The sequence below is a fragment of the Oncorhynchus masou genome, chromosome 11, assembly GCF_036934945.1.
Source record: "Oncorhynchus masou masou isolate Uvic2021 chromosome 11, UVic_Omas_1.1, whole genome shotgun sequence".
NCBI lineage: Eukaryota > Metazoa > Chordata > Actinopteri > Salmoniformes > Salmonidae > Oncorhynchus > Oncorhynchus masou.
The window spans coordinates 30416326-30434046 of record NC_088222.1 but is presented as its reverse complement, the minus strand read 5'-3'; the positions used below and the strand labels follow the sequence as shown (position 1 = coordinate 30434046).

Here is a 17721-nt window from a genome sequence, read left to right as displayed (position 1 = left end):
ATCTTCTGCATATCTACCATTCCAAGGTCTAATTGCAATATTGTAATTACTTCGCCACCATGGCCTATTTATTGCCTTATCTCCATTATCTTACCTCATTTGCATTTGCATTATTTTTTTCTACTGTATTATTGACTGTGTGTTTGTTTATTCCATGTATAACTCTGTATTGTTGTATATGTCGAACTGCTGTGCTTTATCTTGGCCATGTCGCAGTTGTAAATGAGAACTTGTTCTCAACTAGCCTACCTGGTTAAAAAAAGGTGAAATAAAAAATAAAATAAATAAAGTCACTAAACATCAATGTGAAAGACTGGTGGAGAGCATGCCAAGACGCATGAAAGCTGTCATTGAAAATCAGGGTCATTCCACCAAATATTGATTTCTGAACTCTTCCTAAGTTAAAACATTAGTATTGTGTTGTTTAAAAATGAATATGAACCTATTTTCTTTGCATTATTTGAAGTCTGACAACACCGCATATTTTTTGTTATTTTTACCAGTTGTCATTTTCTGCAAATAAATGCTCTAAATGACAATATTTTTATTTGGATTTTGTGAGAAATGTCAGTAGTTTATAGAATAAAACAATTTTTTAAATTTTACCCAAAAACATACCCAAAAAATATAAAACTGATCATTTTGCAGTGGTATCTTAATTTTTTCCAGAGCTGTGTATATATATATATATATATTTATTTTTTTATAGAATATATATATATATATATACAGTACCAGTGAAAAGTTTGGACACACCTACTCATTCAATGGTTTTTCTTTATTTTTACTATTTTCTACATTGTAGAATAATAGTGAAGACATCAACACTATGAAATAACACATTTGGAATCATGTAGTAACCAAAAGAACTGTTAAACAAATCAAAATATATTTTAAATTTGTGATTCTTCAAAGTAGCCACTTTGATGACAGCTTTGGCATTCTCTCAACCAGCTTCATGATGTAGTCACCTGGAATGCATTTCAATTAACAGGTATGCTTTTTTTAAAGTTAATTTGTGGAATTTCTTTCCTTAATGCTTTTGAGCCAATCAGTTGTGCTGTGACAAGGTAGGGGTGGTATACAGAATATTGCCCTATTTGGTAAAAGACCAAGACAATATTATGGCAAGAACAGTTCAAATAAGCAAAGAGAAATGACAGTCTATCATTACTTTAAGACAGTCAATCCGGACAACTTCAAGAACTTCTAAAGTTTTCTTTAAGTGCAGTCACAAAAACCATCAAGCGCTATGATGAAACTGGCTCTTATGAGGACAGCCACAGGAAAGGAAGACCCAGAGTTACCTCTGCTGCAGAGGATAAGTTCATTAGAGTTACCAGCCTCAGAAATGGCAGCCCAAATAAATGCTTAACAGAGTTCAAGTAACAGACTCATCTCAACATCAAATGTTCAGAGGAGACTAAGTGAACCAGGCCTTCATGGTCGAATTGCTGCAAAGAAACCACTACTAAAGGACACCAATAAGAAGAAGAGACTTGCTTGGGCCAAGAAACACAAGTAATGGACATTAGGCTGGTGGAAATCTGTCCTTTGGTCTGAGTCCAAATTTAAGATTTTTAGTTCCAACCGTCGTCTTTGTGAGATGCAGAGTAGGTGAACAGATGATCTCCGCAAGTGTAGTTCCCACCGTGAAGCATTGAGGAGGAGGTGTGATGGTGCTTTGCTGGTCACACTGTCAGTGATTTATTTTGAATTCAAGGTACACTTAACCAGCATGGCTACCACAGCATTCTGCAACGATACAGCATCCCATCTGGTTTGCGCTTAGTGGGACTATCATTTGTTTTCAACAGGACAATGACCCAACACACTTCCAGGCTGTGTAAGGGCTATTTGACCAAGAAGGAGAGGGATGGAGTGCTGCGTCAGCTGACCTGACCTCCACAATCACCCGACCTCAACCCAATTGAGATGGTTTGGGATGAGTTGGAGTGAAGGAAAAGCAGCCAACAAGTGCTCAGCATATGTGTAGAAAATAGTTTTTAAAAAATAAAGAAAAACCCTTGAATGAGTAGGTGTCCAAACTTTTGACTGGTACTGTGTGGAAATATATATAATTAATTTGTTACAAATCAGACTAGTCTAAAAAGGGTATTACTTAGCAGGGTTTGGGTTAGTTCCACAAAATTAAAATTAAATTCCCTCCCTGTAAATTCCATGTAATCAAATTCAAATTCCATGTCAGTTTAGAGAATTCAATTCCTCTCAATCCAGTGTTAGGTATATTCCAAGAATTCAATTACCAATTTCATATTATCCACAATGCCACAAATTCTCATTTGAATTCAATTCCATCAGGCTTTCAGGCTGATAATGTCACCATTCAGACAGCCTAGCTATACTGGAAATATAGAAATACAAGCTGGAATAATTTAAAACAAATCCTGCAGTCAATTTTTGATACTTGTGCATTAATTAAATTAACTGGGAAATGTACACATTGAATTCCAAAGATTTGTTTTTATTTTACAATTCCAACTCAAACAGTCAAATTCCATAACTTGAAAGATTGTTGAAATTGGAATTGAATTCAATGTAAATTCTCCACTTCATGAGTGAATTCAAGAATTTAATTGGAATTTCAAATTAAATTGGAATTGACCCCAAACCTCTTACTAAGGCCTAGATTAAATCCGTAGCACAGAAGATCCATCTTATTGCGCGATTAACATTTAAAGGTAATTTTTCTGTGAATGTGGGAACATTGCCTTTAAATTTAAAATGTTTACTATGCTAAATGAAAGTTTCAAATTAGATATGAATTCTATTTTGGTCATTGTAATAGTGAAATTGGTGGAGCTCCACTTCCTTCCTAGTTCAGTCCAGGGTCCCTCTGTTTGTCCTCAGTAGAGTCTCCCCATCTGGGCTCTGGGAAACTGGGACCTGGGGTTGTACTCCGGAGCTGAGTAGAGGGGAGCAGGTGAACTGGGTACAGGATACCCAGACATGCCTTCTCTCTAGAAGATAGAAACAGATCTCATGTCAAAACACTGCTTTCTATATCAGCCTGGTCATCTAGGGGCTAACTAACATGGACCTTTAGGCTACGATTAAAGCCATGTTTCAGCCACACTTTCGCCCTACAGTTTGCTTGTCCAGTTGATCAGTTGAATTCATCATACTGTTCAATAGAGGGAAGCAATCACTCACCATCATGCCGTTGTATCCAGGTGGGGGCTGTGTTGGTCTCATATGCTGGTCGTCATAACGGTCTGGAGGTGGCGCTCTGTCTTCATAAGGGTTCCTTGGCGATGGAGACTTGGGATAGGGGTTACCCAGGGGCTGTGTCATACCTGTAGCATAGCTGACAGTTCAAAACAATACTTATAATGTTGTTGAAAGGGCACATGAACATATAACTTGACATGGAACAAAGTACTGTAGCCGATTGAAAGCACATAAATCAAAAGAAATGGGCTTGTATGGCTGGCTCCCAGGGTTGGCTAAAAATGATCTATTTAAAGTAGGTCGCATACTGCTTGGTGAAGGGCTGAGAGATCATAGAGATCAACATTTCAACAGTAGATTTTTTGTTGTTGTCAATAACAAAAGATAAAATAACATGCTGGAAATGGGTATGGATAACGTCAGTGTCATGCTCCTCAAATCACTGGATGACTACTAAAACTGTGTAGAGGGAGCATTGTCCTGTTGTCGTCTCTAATTTTGTTTAACTTTTTGTCTATCACGGAGAATTGTATGTTAACACAAACAAAATGTGTACAACATCACTGCCATTGAACAAAGTATTACACTGAAAAACACAAAAACTAGCTTACTTGTATGGCTGGCTTGGAGGATAGGCCAAAGACGATCTATCTAAAGAGGGTCGAATACTGTTTGGTGAAGGGCTAAGAGAATAGAATAAAGAGAACAATATAGTAAACGGGACAATTTTTTATTTTTTGAAAAGAGGACCACAGTAATTCTTGTTTACTTTTGGGGGTTTATTTAACTAAGTTTAAAAAATGTTTTGCTTAGAATGTATTTTGGATACATTGCATTTGACAGTCTTACATGGGCTTACCTGTACGGCTGGCTTGTAAGGTTTGTCAAAGACGATCTATCTAAAGTGGGCTGCATGCCGTTTGGTTGGGGGCTAAGAGAGTAGAGAGATCAACATTTCAATTAAAGCACATTATAACCTTGCAGACCAAATAAGGATCCCCATAATGAAAGTGAAAACCAGTAGCATGTTGAATTTTGTTCAGACAGCTAACCTGTAAGGGCTGTTGGGTAAGTTGGCCATGGGAAACCTCTCCTGGGTGGGCTGAATACTGGAGGGCTTTGGCCGATTCTTCAGAAATAAGACAAATAGAGACAGTTGCTCAGGGCAATGTTTACTGTTCAAAATGTAAACATGTTGCTTGACAGTGTAATAAACTAAAACAAAGATTGTTGCTACATAATCTAATGGGGCAATATAATGTACAATAACAAAGACAAGGAAATGCTTCAATATTGTGGTGCGAAACTCCTGGTGAAATGCATAGCACATAGAATTAAACAGGTTTCACAAGATAACTGTTCATTCTGATCAAACAGGCTTTTTACATGGACGATACATTGAAGATAATATACGACAATAACTTGAAACAATAGAACACTATGGACAATCAAAGAAACCGGGCCTAGTTTTCATAGCAGATTTTGAAAAGGCTTTTGATAAAGTACGATTACAATTTATATTTTCAGTAGCAGTCAAAAGTTTGGACACACCTACTCATTCAAGGGTTTTTCTTTATTTTTAGTATTTTATACATTGTAGAATAGTAGTGAAGACATCAAAACTATGAAACAACACATACAGATTCATGTAGTAACCAAAAAATATATTCTACGTTTTAGATTCCTCAATGTAGCCACCCATTGCCTTGATGACAGCTTTGCACTCTTGGCTTTCTCTGAACCAGCTTCACCTGGAATGCTTTACCAACCGTCTTGAAGGAGTTCCCACATATGCTGAGCACATATTGAGTGCTTTACCTTTAGTCTACAGTCCAACTCATCCCAAACCATCTCAGTTGGGTGATTGTAGAGGCCAGGTCATCTGATGCAGCACTCCATCACTCTCCTTCTTGGTCAAATAGCCCTTACACAGCCTGGAGGTGTGTTGGGTCATTTTCCTCTTGAAAACAAATGATAGTCCCACTAAGCGCAAACCAGATGAGATGGCATATTGCTGAAGAATGCTGTGGTAGCCATGCTGGTTAAGTGTGGGTTGAATTCTAAATAAATCACTGACAGTGTCACCAACAGGGCACCCACAGACCATCACACCTCATCCTCCATGCTTCACGGTGGGAAACACACATGCAGAGATCATCCGTTCACCTACTCTGGTCTCACAAATACACTGCGGTTGTAACCAAAAATCTCAAATTTGGACTCATCAGACCAAAGGACAGATTTCCACCAGTCTAATGTCCATTGCTCGTGTTTCTTGGCCCAAGCAAGTCTCTTTTCTTATTGGTGTCCTTTAGTAGTGGTTTCTTTGCAGCAATTCGACCATGAAGGCCTGATTCACACAGTCTTGTCTGAACAGTTGATGTTGAGAAGTGTCTGTTACTTGAACTCTGTAAAGCATTTATTTGGGCTGCAATTTCTGAGGCCGGTAACTCTAATGAACTTATTCTCTGCAGCAGAGGTAACTCTGGGTCTTCCTTTCCTGAGAGTCAGTTTCGTCATAGTGCTTGATGTTTTTTTCCGACTGCACTTGAAGAAACTTTCAAAGTTCTTGATATTTTCCAGATTAACTGACCTTCATGTCTTAAAGTAATGATAGACTGTCATTTCTCTTTGGTTATTTGAGCTGTTCTTGCTATAATATGGACTTTGTATTTTACCAAATAGGGCTATCTTCTGTATACCACCACTACCTTGTCACAACACAACTGATTGGCTCAAGCGCATTAAGGAGGAAAGGAATTCCACAAATTAACTTTTAATCAGGCACACCTGTTAATTGAAATGCATATCAGGTGACTACATCATGAAGCTGGTTGAGAGAATACCAAGAGGGTGCAAAGCTGTCATCAAGGCAAAGGGTGGCTACTTTGAAGAATCTCAAATTTAAAATATATTTATTTGTTTAACACTTTTTTGGTTACTAAATGATTCCATATGTGTTATTTCATAGTTTTGACGTCTTCAATATTATTCTACAATGTAGAAAAAACTAAACATAATGAAAAACCCTTGAATGAGTAGGTGTGTCCAAATATTTCACTGGTACTTACTGTAGATATCTATATATATAAAAAAAGAAAAATATATATTTCTGGTACCAGAACACTGTGTAAAAAAGTGCCATGCATGTATGTATGTATGTAGGTAATATGTAAAATGTATATGTAAAATGTATGTATTGGTGGCAAAAAAGCTGTAAAAACAAAGTTATTTTTGTCCTCCGAAGAGGGGGTTAACAATAAAAATACAAATTAGACTAAAAAAATTGAAGACGAAGGAATTCTGGACTATTCCGCTATGTACAATAGCCATGGCGATGCAAATCATCCTGTGATTTGTACCAGTGCAAAGGCTGTTTCTCGCCATCTCTATGGTCACTAGAGTTTAGTACCCTGTGATTTGGTTGGTTTTACGACCTTAGAAGAATACCTGCAGTTGAATTTATCTGAGGTAAAAGATTAACTCATAATTGCTGGGAGATAAAGAATCCCTAATTTAGCAAGATCTCTGGATGTGTCATCACCATTGTAAATATCATTATACTATATGTTGGTCAAATACCATGTGGAGATTTAAGTAAAGGACTCAAGCTACTCACCGCCATGTCTGAGGCAAACACAGTGTTGGTGAACATGTCATCTTGGTTATTTCTATCATATGTTGTTGGTGACATTGCATTATTTGTGTAACTGAAAAGAGTGAAATATACATTATAAATATATGATAAGTGTCTAGTCATTTCAAACCTGAAACAAGACTGTGGACAAATGTACCCTACAGAGGGTAGTGCATACGCCCAGTACATCACTGGGGCTAAGCTGCCTGCCATCCAGGACCTCTACACCAGGCGGTGTCAGAGGAAGGCCCTATAAATTGTCAAAGACCCCAGCCACCCCAGTCATAGAATGTTTTCTCTACTACCACATGGCAACTCTAACCCGAACCGGAGCGCCAAGTCTAGGACCAAAAGGCTTCTCAACAGTTTTTACCCCGAAGTCATAAGACTCCTGAACAAGTAATCAAATGGCTACCTGGACTATTTCTTTACTTATCTATTGTTCACCTAATACCTATTTTGTACTTAAAAATCGCACTGTTGGTTAGAGCCTGTAAGTAAGCATTTCACTGTAAGGTCCTTTGTACCTGTTGTATTCGGCTCATGTGACAAATAAACTTTGATTTTGATTTGATCTGAATCAATTCTGTTAAATATTTTTAACAAGCTTATTTCCTGATACTAGGTGCCATACAATGTGCAAAACACATGGAAATAATTAGCCTTGTCCAAACTCTCTCCCCCTCTCACCCCTCTGTCCGATCCTTTTGTTTCTCAGCTGGTTTCCTTGAGTAATGGACACACTGGACCGTCACACCAACAATAGCAGCCAGGGCCAATCCTGGTAGAGTTGCTACCAGGGCGAAAGTCAAGATGGTCCACTCAAAGTCGCAATTCTCCCCTATGTACCACGTGTTTATGTAGTTGTTACACCTGAAAAGGAACACAACAGCAAATTCTGAATACTTTTCTAATTAGGTCTGATGCCAAAACCCAAAATATAAAAATATATACAAATATGCACTGAGTATACAAAACACTAAGAACACCTGCTCTTTCAATGACCTAGACTGACCAGGTAAATCCAGGTGAAAGCTATGATCTCTTATTGATGTCACTTGTTAATGCAGAGATCGAAATGTACACAATAGTTACCCAGAGAAAAATGAGGGAGGGTCATGTTTTTTCAATTTCAGGCAGGGGGAGGGTTTAGTATTTATTTATTTTTGTCCAGGGGAGGGTCATGTAATTATTAATTGATTAAATTATTATAGTAGGCTATCTCATGGCTTTACGAAAAGCATGCTCGGAAAAGCACGGGGTAAAGTTATATTTCTAATGTACTTCTTTCCCAATCATGAGCCCGGCCTGCCCTGCTCTTGCTGATGTAAAACCTTTTGTACTGCCTAACCGATGACTGTACTGTGTACGTTGGCACTTCAGGAGGCGAGAGGGAGAAAAAAGCTAAATATGTGAGCACGGACTACGCATACTGATGTCCTGTTCAGTTTGAGAGGGAGAGCATGAAGGTGAGAAGGGGGACCGTAGGTAAGCTTGCTACAGCTATAATTGATTTGAATAAAAACAATGTTTCTTTGCCCATAATGAAGCTATTTATCAGAGGTATTGACCTCACATAAGCCATATTCGAGTAATTTACACAATTTGCATTACTATGAAGCGGCAGCCGTGGAGATGGACAGTGTATGGGTGCTGAATAGGCTAATTCGAGAAGGCCTAATTCATTTAAACAGTCTTCATATTGTAATTTAAGTTAGGTAAATTACTCGAATTGTAATTTAGGCTATTAACAACAAGAGGTATGTGTTGGAGAATATTTCTTTCTATTCAAGAAATTATCGAAAAGCCTACCTGTTTGACAGACAAAATGATAGTCTACTATCCAAACATAATAGCCCATAGATGTAGCTATGCTCTCTTGGGCAAATACATGAAACAAGCTCCAGTAGGCTAATAATTTTGAGTGTGGATAGTATTAATGTACTGTATTGTAATATATGGACTGGACTTACGCTCCTCGTTCAAACCATGATGCTGGGAGAGAACATGCGATCATGGTGCAGGACATGTGGCCTAAAAAAATTACAATTATACATGTAGGTGTAACGACGTTCTTCGTTTGTCGCAAGAAAGTCGGACCGAAATGCAGCGTGTTGGTTACTCATGTTTTTTAATGAAACAAATGACGATTACATGAAAATACTGAGACAAATACAAAAACAACAAAACGGAACGTGAAACCTAAATACAGCCTTTTTTTTCTTTTTTTAATAAAAAATAATTTATTATCTTCAATACCATTCATTCTTTACAAAACATAATTTACATACATTCTCAAATAATGGTATTTTTAATTAAACTAATTAAACTAAACATAAACCCCAAACAAACTCCCTGTCTTCACCATGTTCTGCCTTGCCTCCCACAGCCCCCGTTTAAAGAGACTCATGAGAAGCCAGAGCAGAAACCTGTCCCTATCCGTCCCTCTCGCTCTCCCTACACCCCTCTCTAACCTGGCCCACGTCAATACAAAATTCCCCTTTACCAAACCTAACAACACCCGTGCCCTAGCCCATACTACTCCGGCAAAGGCACTGTCCCAAAAGACATGGCGCACAGTCTCCTCACTGCCACAAGAGGATCTTGGACAGGTGGGGGATTGCACCAAACTATACCGGTACAAGATGGAACGTACCGGCAAACACTTATGAAGGCTCAACCAATTCAGGTCCTTGAGCCTGTTGTCCAGACCCCGCGCCTGCACTCCCTCCCAGACCACTTCCGAGATGCCCACTACAGGCGCCGGACTCCCTGCCTTTCTGACCTCCTCATACAGGTGCCTATGATCTAAACCTACTCGGGCAACTTCAACCTCAGGGTGCGCACGCAGCCACTTGGCCGCATGACCAAAGTGCCACGGCAGCTGTTCCGCCCGAGGACCCGTATTAGACCACACCATTATGCTTCTCGCCTGATACGAGAAAAATACCCGCAGGAGGTAACCGGACGGGTGTATCACTGGCTGAGCAAGCTCCGTTAACAAGAAAGAAACAAAAATTGTGTCCAGCTTGAGGGGGAAATGTGGTACCCCCCTACCTCCCTCCCCGATGGGACAGATCATGCGTGCCCTGGCGACCCACTCGCACCTGCCACTGCACATAAACTGAAACACAAGCCTCACTAGAGGCCTCCTCAGACAAGCCGGCAATGGGTAGATGTATGCCAAATACAAAAGCGACGGCAACACATCCACCTTTAGGACCAGGACTTTGCCCATAAAAGACAAATACCTAGCTTTCCACATTGCTAGCTTCCTCTGTACCACTGCGATACGCATGTTCCAGTTTAGCGTCGCTGAGCCGGAGTTCTCAAAATGGACCCCGAGAATCCTCAGGGCCCCCTCACAGAGAGATAACCCCCCAGGCACATCCGTTCTACCGCGCCATCTTCCGAAAAACTTGACGGAAGACTTTGCATGGTTCAGAACTGCTCCCGACGCTCGGGTGAAATCCCCAAAGATGGCAAGGGACCTTGTCAGGCACGAGTCCTTGCACAACAGCAAGGAAGTGTCATCGGCGTACTGCGTCATCTTAACATGCAGTCCACCACTTCCAGGGATCAGCAAACCTTCCACCCCTGTGTCTGCCCTAATGGCAGCCCCCAGAGGCTCCATGTACAGAACAAAGAGGAGAGCCGAGAGTGGGCACCCCTGCCTGACCCCAGACGAGAGGTCAAAAACGTCACCCAAGTGACTATTTACACTAACTCGGCACCCCGCTCCGACATATAATGTACGAATCCATCCTATAAACTTCTCCCCAAATCCTAATCGACCTAACACTCACAGGATCTATTCACGCGATCGAAGGCTTTCGTCTGATCTAGCGCTGCTACCATAAAAGGCAGTCCTCTATCTTCAACCCAAGCGATGGAGTCCCTCATTAACTGTAGGTTCCATCTAATAGAGCGGCCCTCTACCCCGCACGTCTGATCCTCATGAACGACGTAGGGAAGGGCTGTGCGCAACCGGTCTGCTAAAACCTTTGCAAGTAGCTTGTAATCTACACACAGCATGGTCAACGGCCGCCAGTTGCCAAGGTCTGTTACTTCCCCCTTCTTATATAAAAGTGACAGCACACCAACAGCCATTGATCCCCCCGGGACCCCCGTCTCAAGGATGGCCTTCAAGGACCACTGGTCCAAGTATACCCCAAAACTTGAGATAAAACTCAGCCGGCAGCCCATCCATCCCATGCACCTTCCCTTTTCCCATCCTCCTAAGAGCGCTCTCAACCTCTTCTAGTGAGATCTGGGCCTCCATCACTTCTCTAATGTCCTCCGGCAACCGCCTGGACAAGTGTTCTAAAAACACATTTCCCTGCTCTACATCTATTTCCCTTTCCTTAAATAAACCTTGGAAATGATCAGTTGTCACCCTGACCATATCCTCTGGTTCTCTAACTATACTACCATTTTCTTCCCTAACACCATGCATTACCTTCCTACTCTGTCTTGCCCTAACCAACTTAAAGAACATAGCAGAACAAGTCTCATTATGTTCTAGAAAGCCACTATGCGCACGCTCCAGGAAAGCTCGAGCCTTCCGCTCCTGCAACTCCCTGAGCTGTGCCTTTAGGGTTGCGGATCTCTCCCAGTCAAACGACCCGCCGAGGTTGCCTGCCTCGTATTCGAGTTCAATTAACCTTTGGATACGATCCACCTCCCTCCTCTCCTCCCTTTTTTTCCTCTTGCACTACCCTATTATAAAAGCCCTAATCCTCACCTTAACTAATTCCCACCACTCTAACACCCCCTTGCACATGGACCGGAGGCCCTCAAGCCTCCTAAGGAAACCATAAAACCCGTCAACAAAAGCCTGCTCCTCCAGCACATCCCGATCTAGCTTCCAGTACCCCCTACCAAAGAGGCAGACTGGCGACCCCACCTGCAGGAGCACCCCGTCGTGATCCGAAAAGAAAACAGGCAACAGCCGCCCAGACAACTTACCCAAAGACCTGGGTACAAAAATATAATCGAGCCCTCGCTCAACCCCCCTGGAGTTACGCCATGTAGGACCGTCCATTTTCGGAGTAGTGTGCATACCACCATCTACCAGACCATGGCAAGCCATTAGCCTGGCAATGGCGCCTGCACTGCTATCCCCCCCTCTTCCTAAATCTGTATTAAAATCCCCCCCTATCACTAATTTCCTATTTGTGACACACAGGGGCGTCAGACAGTCCACCATCTCCCTCCTGTCTGCCACCACCTGTGGCCCATACACCACCACTAATCTAAATTTACAATCCCTTATCGTGACATCCACCCCTATAACCCTCCCCTGCATTACCACAAAAGAATCCTCCACCTCCCTGTGCCCACACAAAATCCCTACCCCCGATGAGTGCACCCCCCCTACACCCCAAACCGACTCCCCCTTGTCCCACTCCCTCTTAAATCTACTAACACCCCCTCCATCCCTCAGGTGAACCTCCTGTAAAAAACAAAAATCAAACCCCACACCCTCCAAATAACTAAAAACTGCCCTCCTCTTAACCCCCTTACATTTAAACTAACAAAAGTAAAATTAGACTCCATGAAAAAATAAAACATGTAATACACTCAAATTCTAAACCCAGACAGAAAAAAAAAAAACAGGAGACTCACCCGATGCTCCCCTGCTCCATATCTACCGGTGAGAACACCATCCGTAATCCCGACATCCCCCCTCTTCCTCCATCACACCATCCCAGGATGCAGGAATAGTGTTTGGCTCCGGGGTGCCCTGCACCCTGGGTCTACCCCCACAATCCTCCCCCTCCCCAGTGTTGCAGCTGGTTTGGAAAAAAATTGGGGAGGCTGAGTCTCCAAACAAAAAACTCCCCACCTCCTCCTGTACCCAGTCCTGAGTCTTGTTAGGTGTGTCCCCACCCAAATGAAGTTGAGAGCCTGGGGAAACCAGCAGCAACCCAGAGGTTTCTCCCACCCCCATCACTCTCTTGGCCATCCCCTCCCCCTCACTGTCAGCCAATCGCACCATCCTCTTCATTCTCTTCTTTGGTGATGGCGGCAGTGGAGAGATACTACCCTCCCCCCCGCCAGCTCCTCCACCATACCCCTCATCTCTTCCACCATGTCACTTTCCCCCCAGTCCACTTGCTCTTCCACCGTCTCCTTCTCCACCACTCCTCCCTCGCTTTCTTCTCTCTCATGCTCGCTTCTTGCTCCTCTTCCTTGTGGCCTTCCCCTCTGGACTTGTACTCTTGTCATGAGGCGTGCTTCCTTCCCCTCCTCTTCTTCCCCCATCCCCCGCTCCTGCTCCCCCCCAGCCGCAGACGCATATGACCTCTGACGGGCCGGGCACCCCCGCCACAGGTGTGCTGTTGAGCCACACCCATGGCATGTCTTAGGCTTGTCACAATCCCTCGCCTCGTGATCCTCAGATCCACAAAATCTGCATTTTCTCATGCTGCACGAGGCGAAAATGTGTCCGTAGGCCATACAGCGCCTGCAAAATGGGGGCTGACGTGCATAAAACAACGTCCCCCTGTCAGCCCCAAGGGAGAACATAGCAGGAGGATGGAGGTAGCCACCATGTCCCTTTGGGTCCTCCATGAGGAGGGCCTGGAAACCTCTCCTCCCATTCCAAAATCCAAGGGAGTCTTTGAGGTGCCTAGCTGAGGAGACGTTATCCATGTATCTCCCCAGAAAAGCCCTCACCTCTTCGTCCTTAACGTAAGGGTTGTAAATGTTGACAGTTACAACCCTAAAGTTATTCTTTGCCAGGCTTGATATTTCGTAGTGGCACATCGGCCTCTCACCTCCCACTGCTCTTGCCCTTCTCAGGATATCATCGTGTTTTTCTTCTGTATATAGCGCGACGTCGTATGCTCCCTCCAATGAGTTGCCTTGGAAACAAAACACGTCCTTCACCGTCAGCTTTAGAATCCCCATCAATATTATCCTTCCAAAAGACTCTCGTCCTAAAGGCTCCAACTTCTTTTCCTTCCAAGCAAAACGAATCGTGTTGGCCAGCCCAATCCCAGGGACCGACCGTGTTGATGTATTTAGCACCATCTCCACAAGGAGAATGGCGCTCGTTCTCTTCTCTTCCAAAACAAGAAAAAAGAAAATCCAAAGTGACCGAGCCTATCTGGTGAAACTACACAGAGACAGGAACAATCACCCACGAAATACACAGTGAAACCCAGGCTACCTAAATACGGTTCCCTATCAGAGACAACAAGAATCACCTGACTCTGATTGAGAACCGCCTCAGGCAGCCAAACCTAAACTAAACACACCCCTAATCAACCACAATCCCAATGCCTACAAAAACTCCAATATGACAACACAATAACATGAACCCATGTCACACCCTGGCCTGACCAACTAATTAACTAAAACACAAAATACTAAGACCAAGGCGTGACAGTAGGCTAGTGTGACATGGTCATGGTGCAGGACATGTGGCCTAAAAGACCAAGGCGTGACACCAGCTGGCTGGTGTGTTTACGGACATATTCAATCAATACCTATACCAGTCTGCTGTTCCCACATGCTTCAAGAGGGCCACCATTGTTCCTGTTCCCAAGAAAGCTAAGGTAACTGAGCTAAACGACTACCGCCCCGTAGCACTCACTTCCGTCATCATGAAGCATTTCGCTACACTCGCATTAACATCTGCTAACCATGTGTATGTGACAAATAAAATTTGATTTGATTTGATTTAGTGAATTTGATTTTAATTTTGAAATATAATAGGGCCTGTTTTACATTTATATAATTAGTAGGCTGAGCATATACACCTTTCATAATATTTCCCTTAGCCAACCGACTCTTTTTCTCTTGGTTGTTGCTTCATTCCTTCCTGGCTTTAACAGTTAAATTAAATACGCTTTGTTGTCCTTATCTTCCTCATTGTAATGAATAATATAGGACTAGAATAAGATGCAGACGGCTTTCATTTCTCTTCATTAAGATTGAATCGTTATGGTTTCTGAATAAATAACTGCTATAGCCTACCGCCATCACGCGTCGGACTCTTCTTTCAAACTACCCGTGACTGCTGTGTTTAACATTCAGAGAATAAGAGCTTGCATCTTTCATCGAATATTAGTATAAATGTCCAGCAAGCTATTCTAGTCTAGCTTCTCCTGCGTCTCCAAGAGCTAAATATCCTTTTTGTAAGGAGAGAGGCCAGCAGAGCACAAGTACTATTTTGACTGGTACTGTATATAACTCAGCAACAACAAAAATCGCCCTCTGACTGTCAACAGCGTTACTTTTCAACTAAAAATCAAAAGTAACATTCAGGATCTGGTGTGGTCACCAGCTACAGTAAGTACTGCAGTGCATCTCCTCCTCATGGACTGCACCTGATTTGCCCGTTCTTGCTGTGAGATGTTACCCTCTCTTCCACCAAGGCACCTGCAAGTTCCCAGACATTTCTGGGGGGAATGGCCATAGCCCTCATCCTCCGATCCAACAGGTCCCAGACATGCTCAATGGGTGGGAGATCCGGGCTCTTCGCTGGCCATGGCAGAACACTGACATTCCTGTCTTGCAGGAAATCACACACAGAACGAGCAGTATGGATGGTGGCATTGTCATGCTGGAGGGTCGTTTCAGGATGAGCCTGCAGGACGTGTACCTCATGAGGGAGGAGGATGTCTTCCCTGTAACACACAGCGTTGATATTGCCTGCAATGACAACAAGCTCAGTCCAATGATGCTGTGACACACCGCCCCAGACCATGACGGACCCTCCACCTCCAAATCGATCCCGCTCCAGCGACGGTGGGTTTGTGCCCATAGGCGGAGTTGTTGCCGGTGATGTCTGGTGAAGACCTACCTTACAAGCCCTCAGTCCAGCCTTTCTCAGCCTATTGCGGACAGTCTGAGCACTGATGGAGGGATTGTGCGTTCATGGTGTAACTCGGGCAGTTGTTGTTGCCATCCTGTACCTGTCCCGCAAGTGTGCTGTTTGGATGTACCGATCCTGTGCAGGTGTTGTTACACGTGGCCTGCCACTGGGAGGACGATCAGCTGTCCATCCTGTCTCCCTGTAGCGCTGTCTTAGGTGTCTCACAGTACGGACATTGCAATTCATTGCCCTGGCAATATATATATAAACTCTTCAAAAAAGAAACGTCCCTGTATATATATATATATATATATTATATATATATATATATATATATATATATATATATATATATATATTATTTATTGTGTCTGCATAATATGCATAAAAATGTATTTTCAATTTTATTCCATGATATTGTTGTTACAAACTGGATTTGTGTTGACTGTGATATTCTTGGGAAGTAGGGTCTAAGGGCAAACACTGAAAATCATAGAGACAAACCAGGCCTACCTGATGATATGCGGCTGATGTATTCAACATTGATTGGCTTTCTCTCTAATTCATTGCATGATACTTCAGCTGTAACTGGTTCTGTTGCGCTCCATTTTTGCAGTTGATAGACAACTTTAGCACTGTTACAAACTTAGACTCCTATTTTTGAACAACAGCTTGTATAGAAATCAAAATGTCTCTGGTGCTGCAGCATGCGCTAATTCGTTGCCATGCCCTGCTGTAGTATTAAAACAGACTCTACTTGTCTCCACTCATGTAAAATGACATATAATTGTATGAAGTGCATTTATAAAAAGCCATTTTTTCAAGGACCGCAAATAAGATGATAGATTCATGCAGTGCTTTTAGTGTAATAGATATCTTTTCACCCCTACCCTTGTCCACGGTGGTCTGTGAATCCACAACCTTCTTGTTACTTTGCCATATAAAACTGCATATCTAAGGCTCTGGTCTGTCGTAGGAGTGAAGGTAAATGGTATGCCTGTTCTCTGCTATCAACTTTATGTTTTAATTAGTATATGGCAGGGTTACTTTTTTTAAGCGTTCAGAGAGTGTAGGTAAACAAAAATAACTCAATATTAAGAAGGTGTTCCTAATGTTTGATATATGCAGTGTATATACAAATATTGAGGGAAAAGATTGTGGGAAATGCTGAAACATACCTACAAAATGCTTTATTGTCCTTACAGTAGCATTTGCTCTTGTCACTGCATTTAGGTGGTAAATGTGTCCTGCACACTTCAAAGTCCTTTATTCCTACACACAATGTCACTGGATGTAAAAACAAAACATGAAATTGAAACATTACATTTTTCAATTGTTTTGGCTAAACAACATCATGAGCAACTAAAGACACAATTTGATAAAGAGCACTACCTTCAAGCAAAGGGCCTAGCCAACAAAGAGCCTATAAAGCAGCAGGACATAGATTTAAATCTATATTTAACATGCCCATTTTAGAAGTGCCATCAGTGCATAGCTACAGTAATGTTACAATATGCCATTTAGCAGACACTTTTATCCAAAGCAACTTAGTCATACGTGCATACATTTTTATGTACAGGTGGTCCCAGGAATCAAACCCACTATCCTGTTGTTGCAAGCATCATGCGCTACCAACTGAGCTACAGATGCTATATAACACAGGTTTGCGTTCCAGATTTCTTCAAAAGATTGCATTGCAGAAAAAGATGCTACTCACAATCTGGTGTCGTATATTGTCCAATAACTGTGACAGGGAGCAGAAATATTAAACCCAGCAAAATATAGCCCTTCATCTTCACTCTTCTATGACCAAATGTGTATGAGAGAAGTAATAACAGTCAAACATTTATAGCCTTCTCCCACGTCAGAGCTATACTCATGTTCAGATAATGAGACCATGTAAAGTTTATGGTTAGGCAGGGTATGATCACAAGTACTATCGTAATGATTAGAGTGGTTCTTCCCAATGTAGTGGGGTAGTTCCGTGAAATGAGTGCCTTTTGCATCCATTTGGTATTCAAGAGACATTGAACATCTAATAGTCAAAGTATATTATAAAAGCAGG

At 42.2% G+C, this 17721-nt stretch overlaps 1 protein-coding gene across 1 annotated transcript; it reads right to left on the bottom strand.

Moving 5' to 3' along the window:
• Positions 1-759: 759 nt before the first annotated feature.
• zgc:158432 (uncharacterized protein LOC555281 homolog) lies at positions 760-17459 on the bottom strand. The gene is made up of 9 exons (XM_064978174.1): positions 17374-17459; positions 16835-16943; positions 7520-7702; positions 6812-6902; positions 4245-4321; positions 4052-4123; positions 3804-3875; positions 3175-3328; positions 760-2981 (listed from the first exon to the last, which is right to left on the bottom strand). Exons 1-9 carry the CDS (start codon positions 17447-17449, stop codon positions 2868-2870), a joined length of 948 nt encoding a protein of 315 aa, XP_064834246.1. The 5' UTR covers positions 17450-17459; the 3' UTR covers positions 760-2867.
• Positions 17460-17721: the final 262 nt, after the last annotated feature.

What these genes read in the sequence shown, in the direction of transcription:
- zgc:158432 (XM_064978174.1), bottom strand. Translation starts at nt 17,449, where the DNA reads ATGAAGGGCTATATTTTGCTGGGTTTAATATTTCTGCTCCCTGTCACA. An exon ending in GACAATAAAGCATTTTGTAG is followed by an intron (nt 7,703 to 16,834) that starts GTATGTTTCAGC and finishes GTTCCTTTTCAG; the next exon opens with GTGTAACAACTACATAAACA. An exon ending in CTTACAAGCCAGCCGTACAG is followed by an intron (nt 3,876 to 4,051) that starts GTAAGCCCATGT and finishes CTATTCTCTTAG; the next exon opens with CCCTTCACCAAACAGTATTC.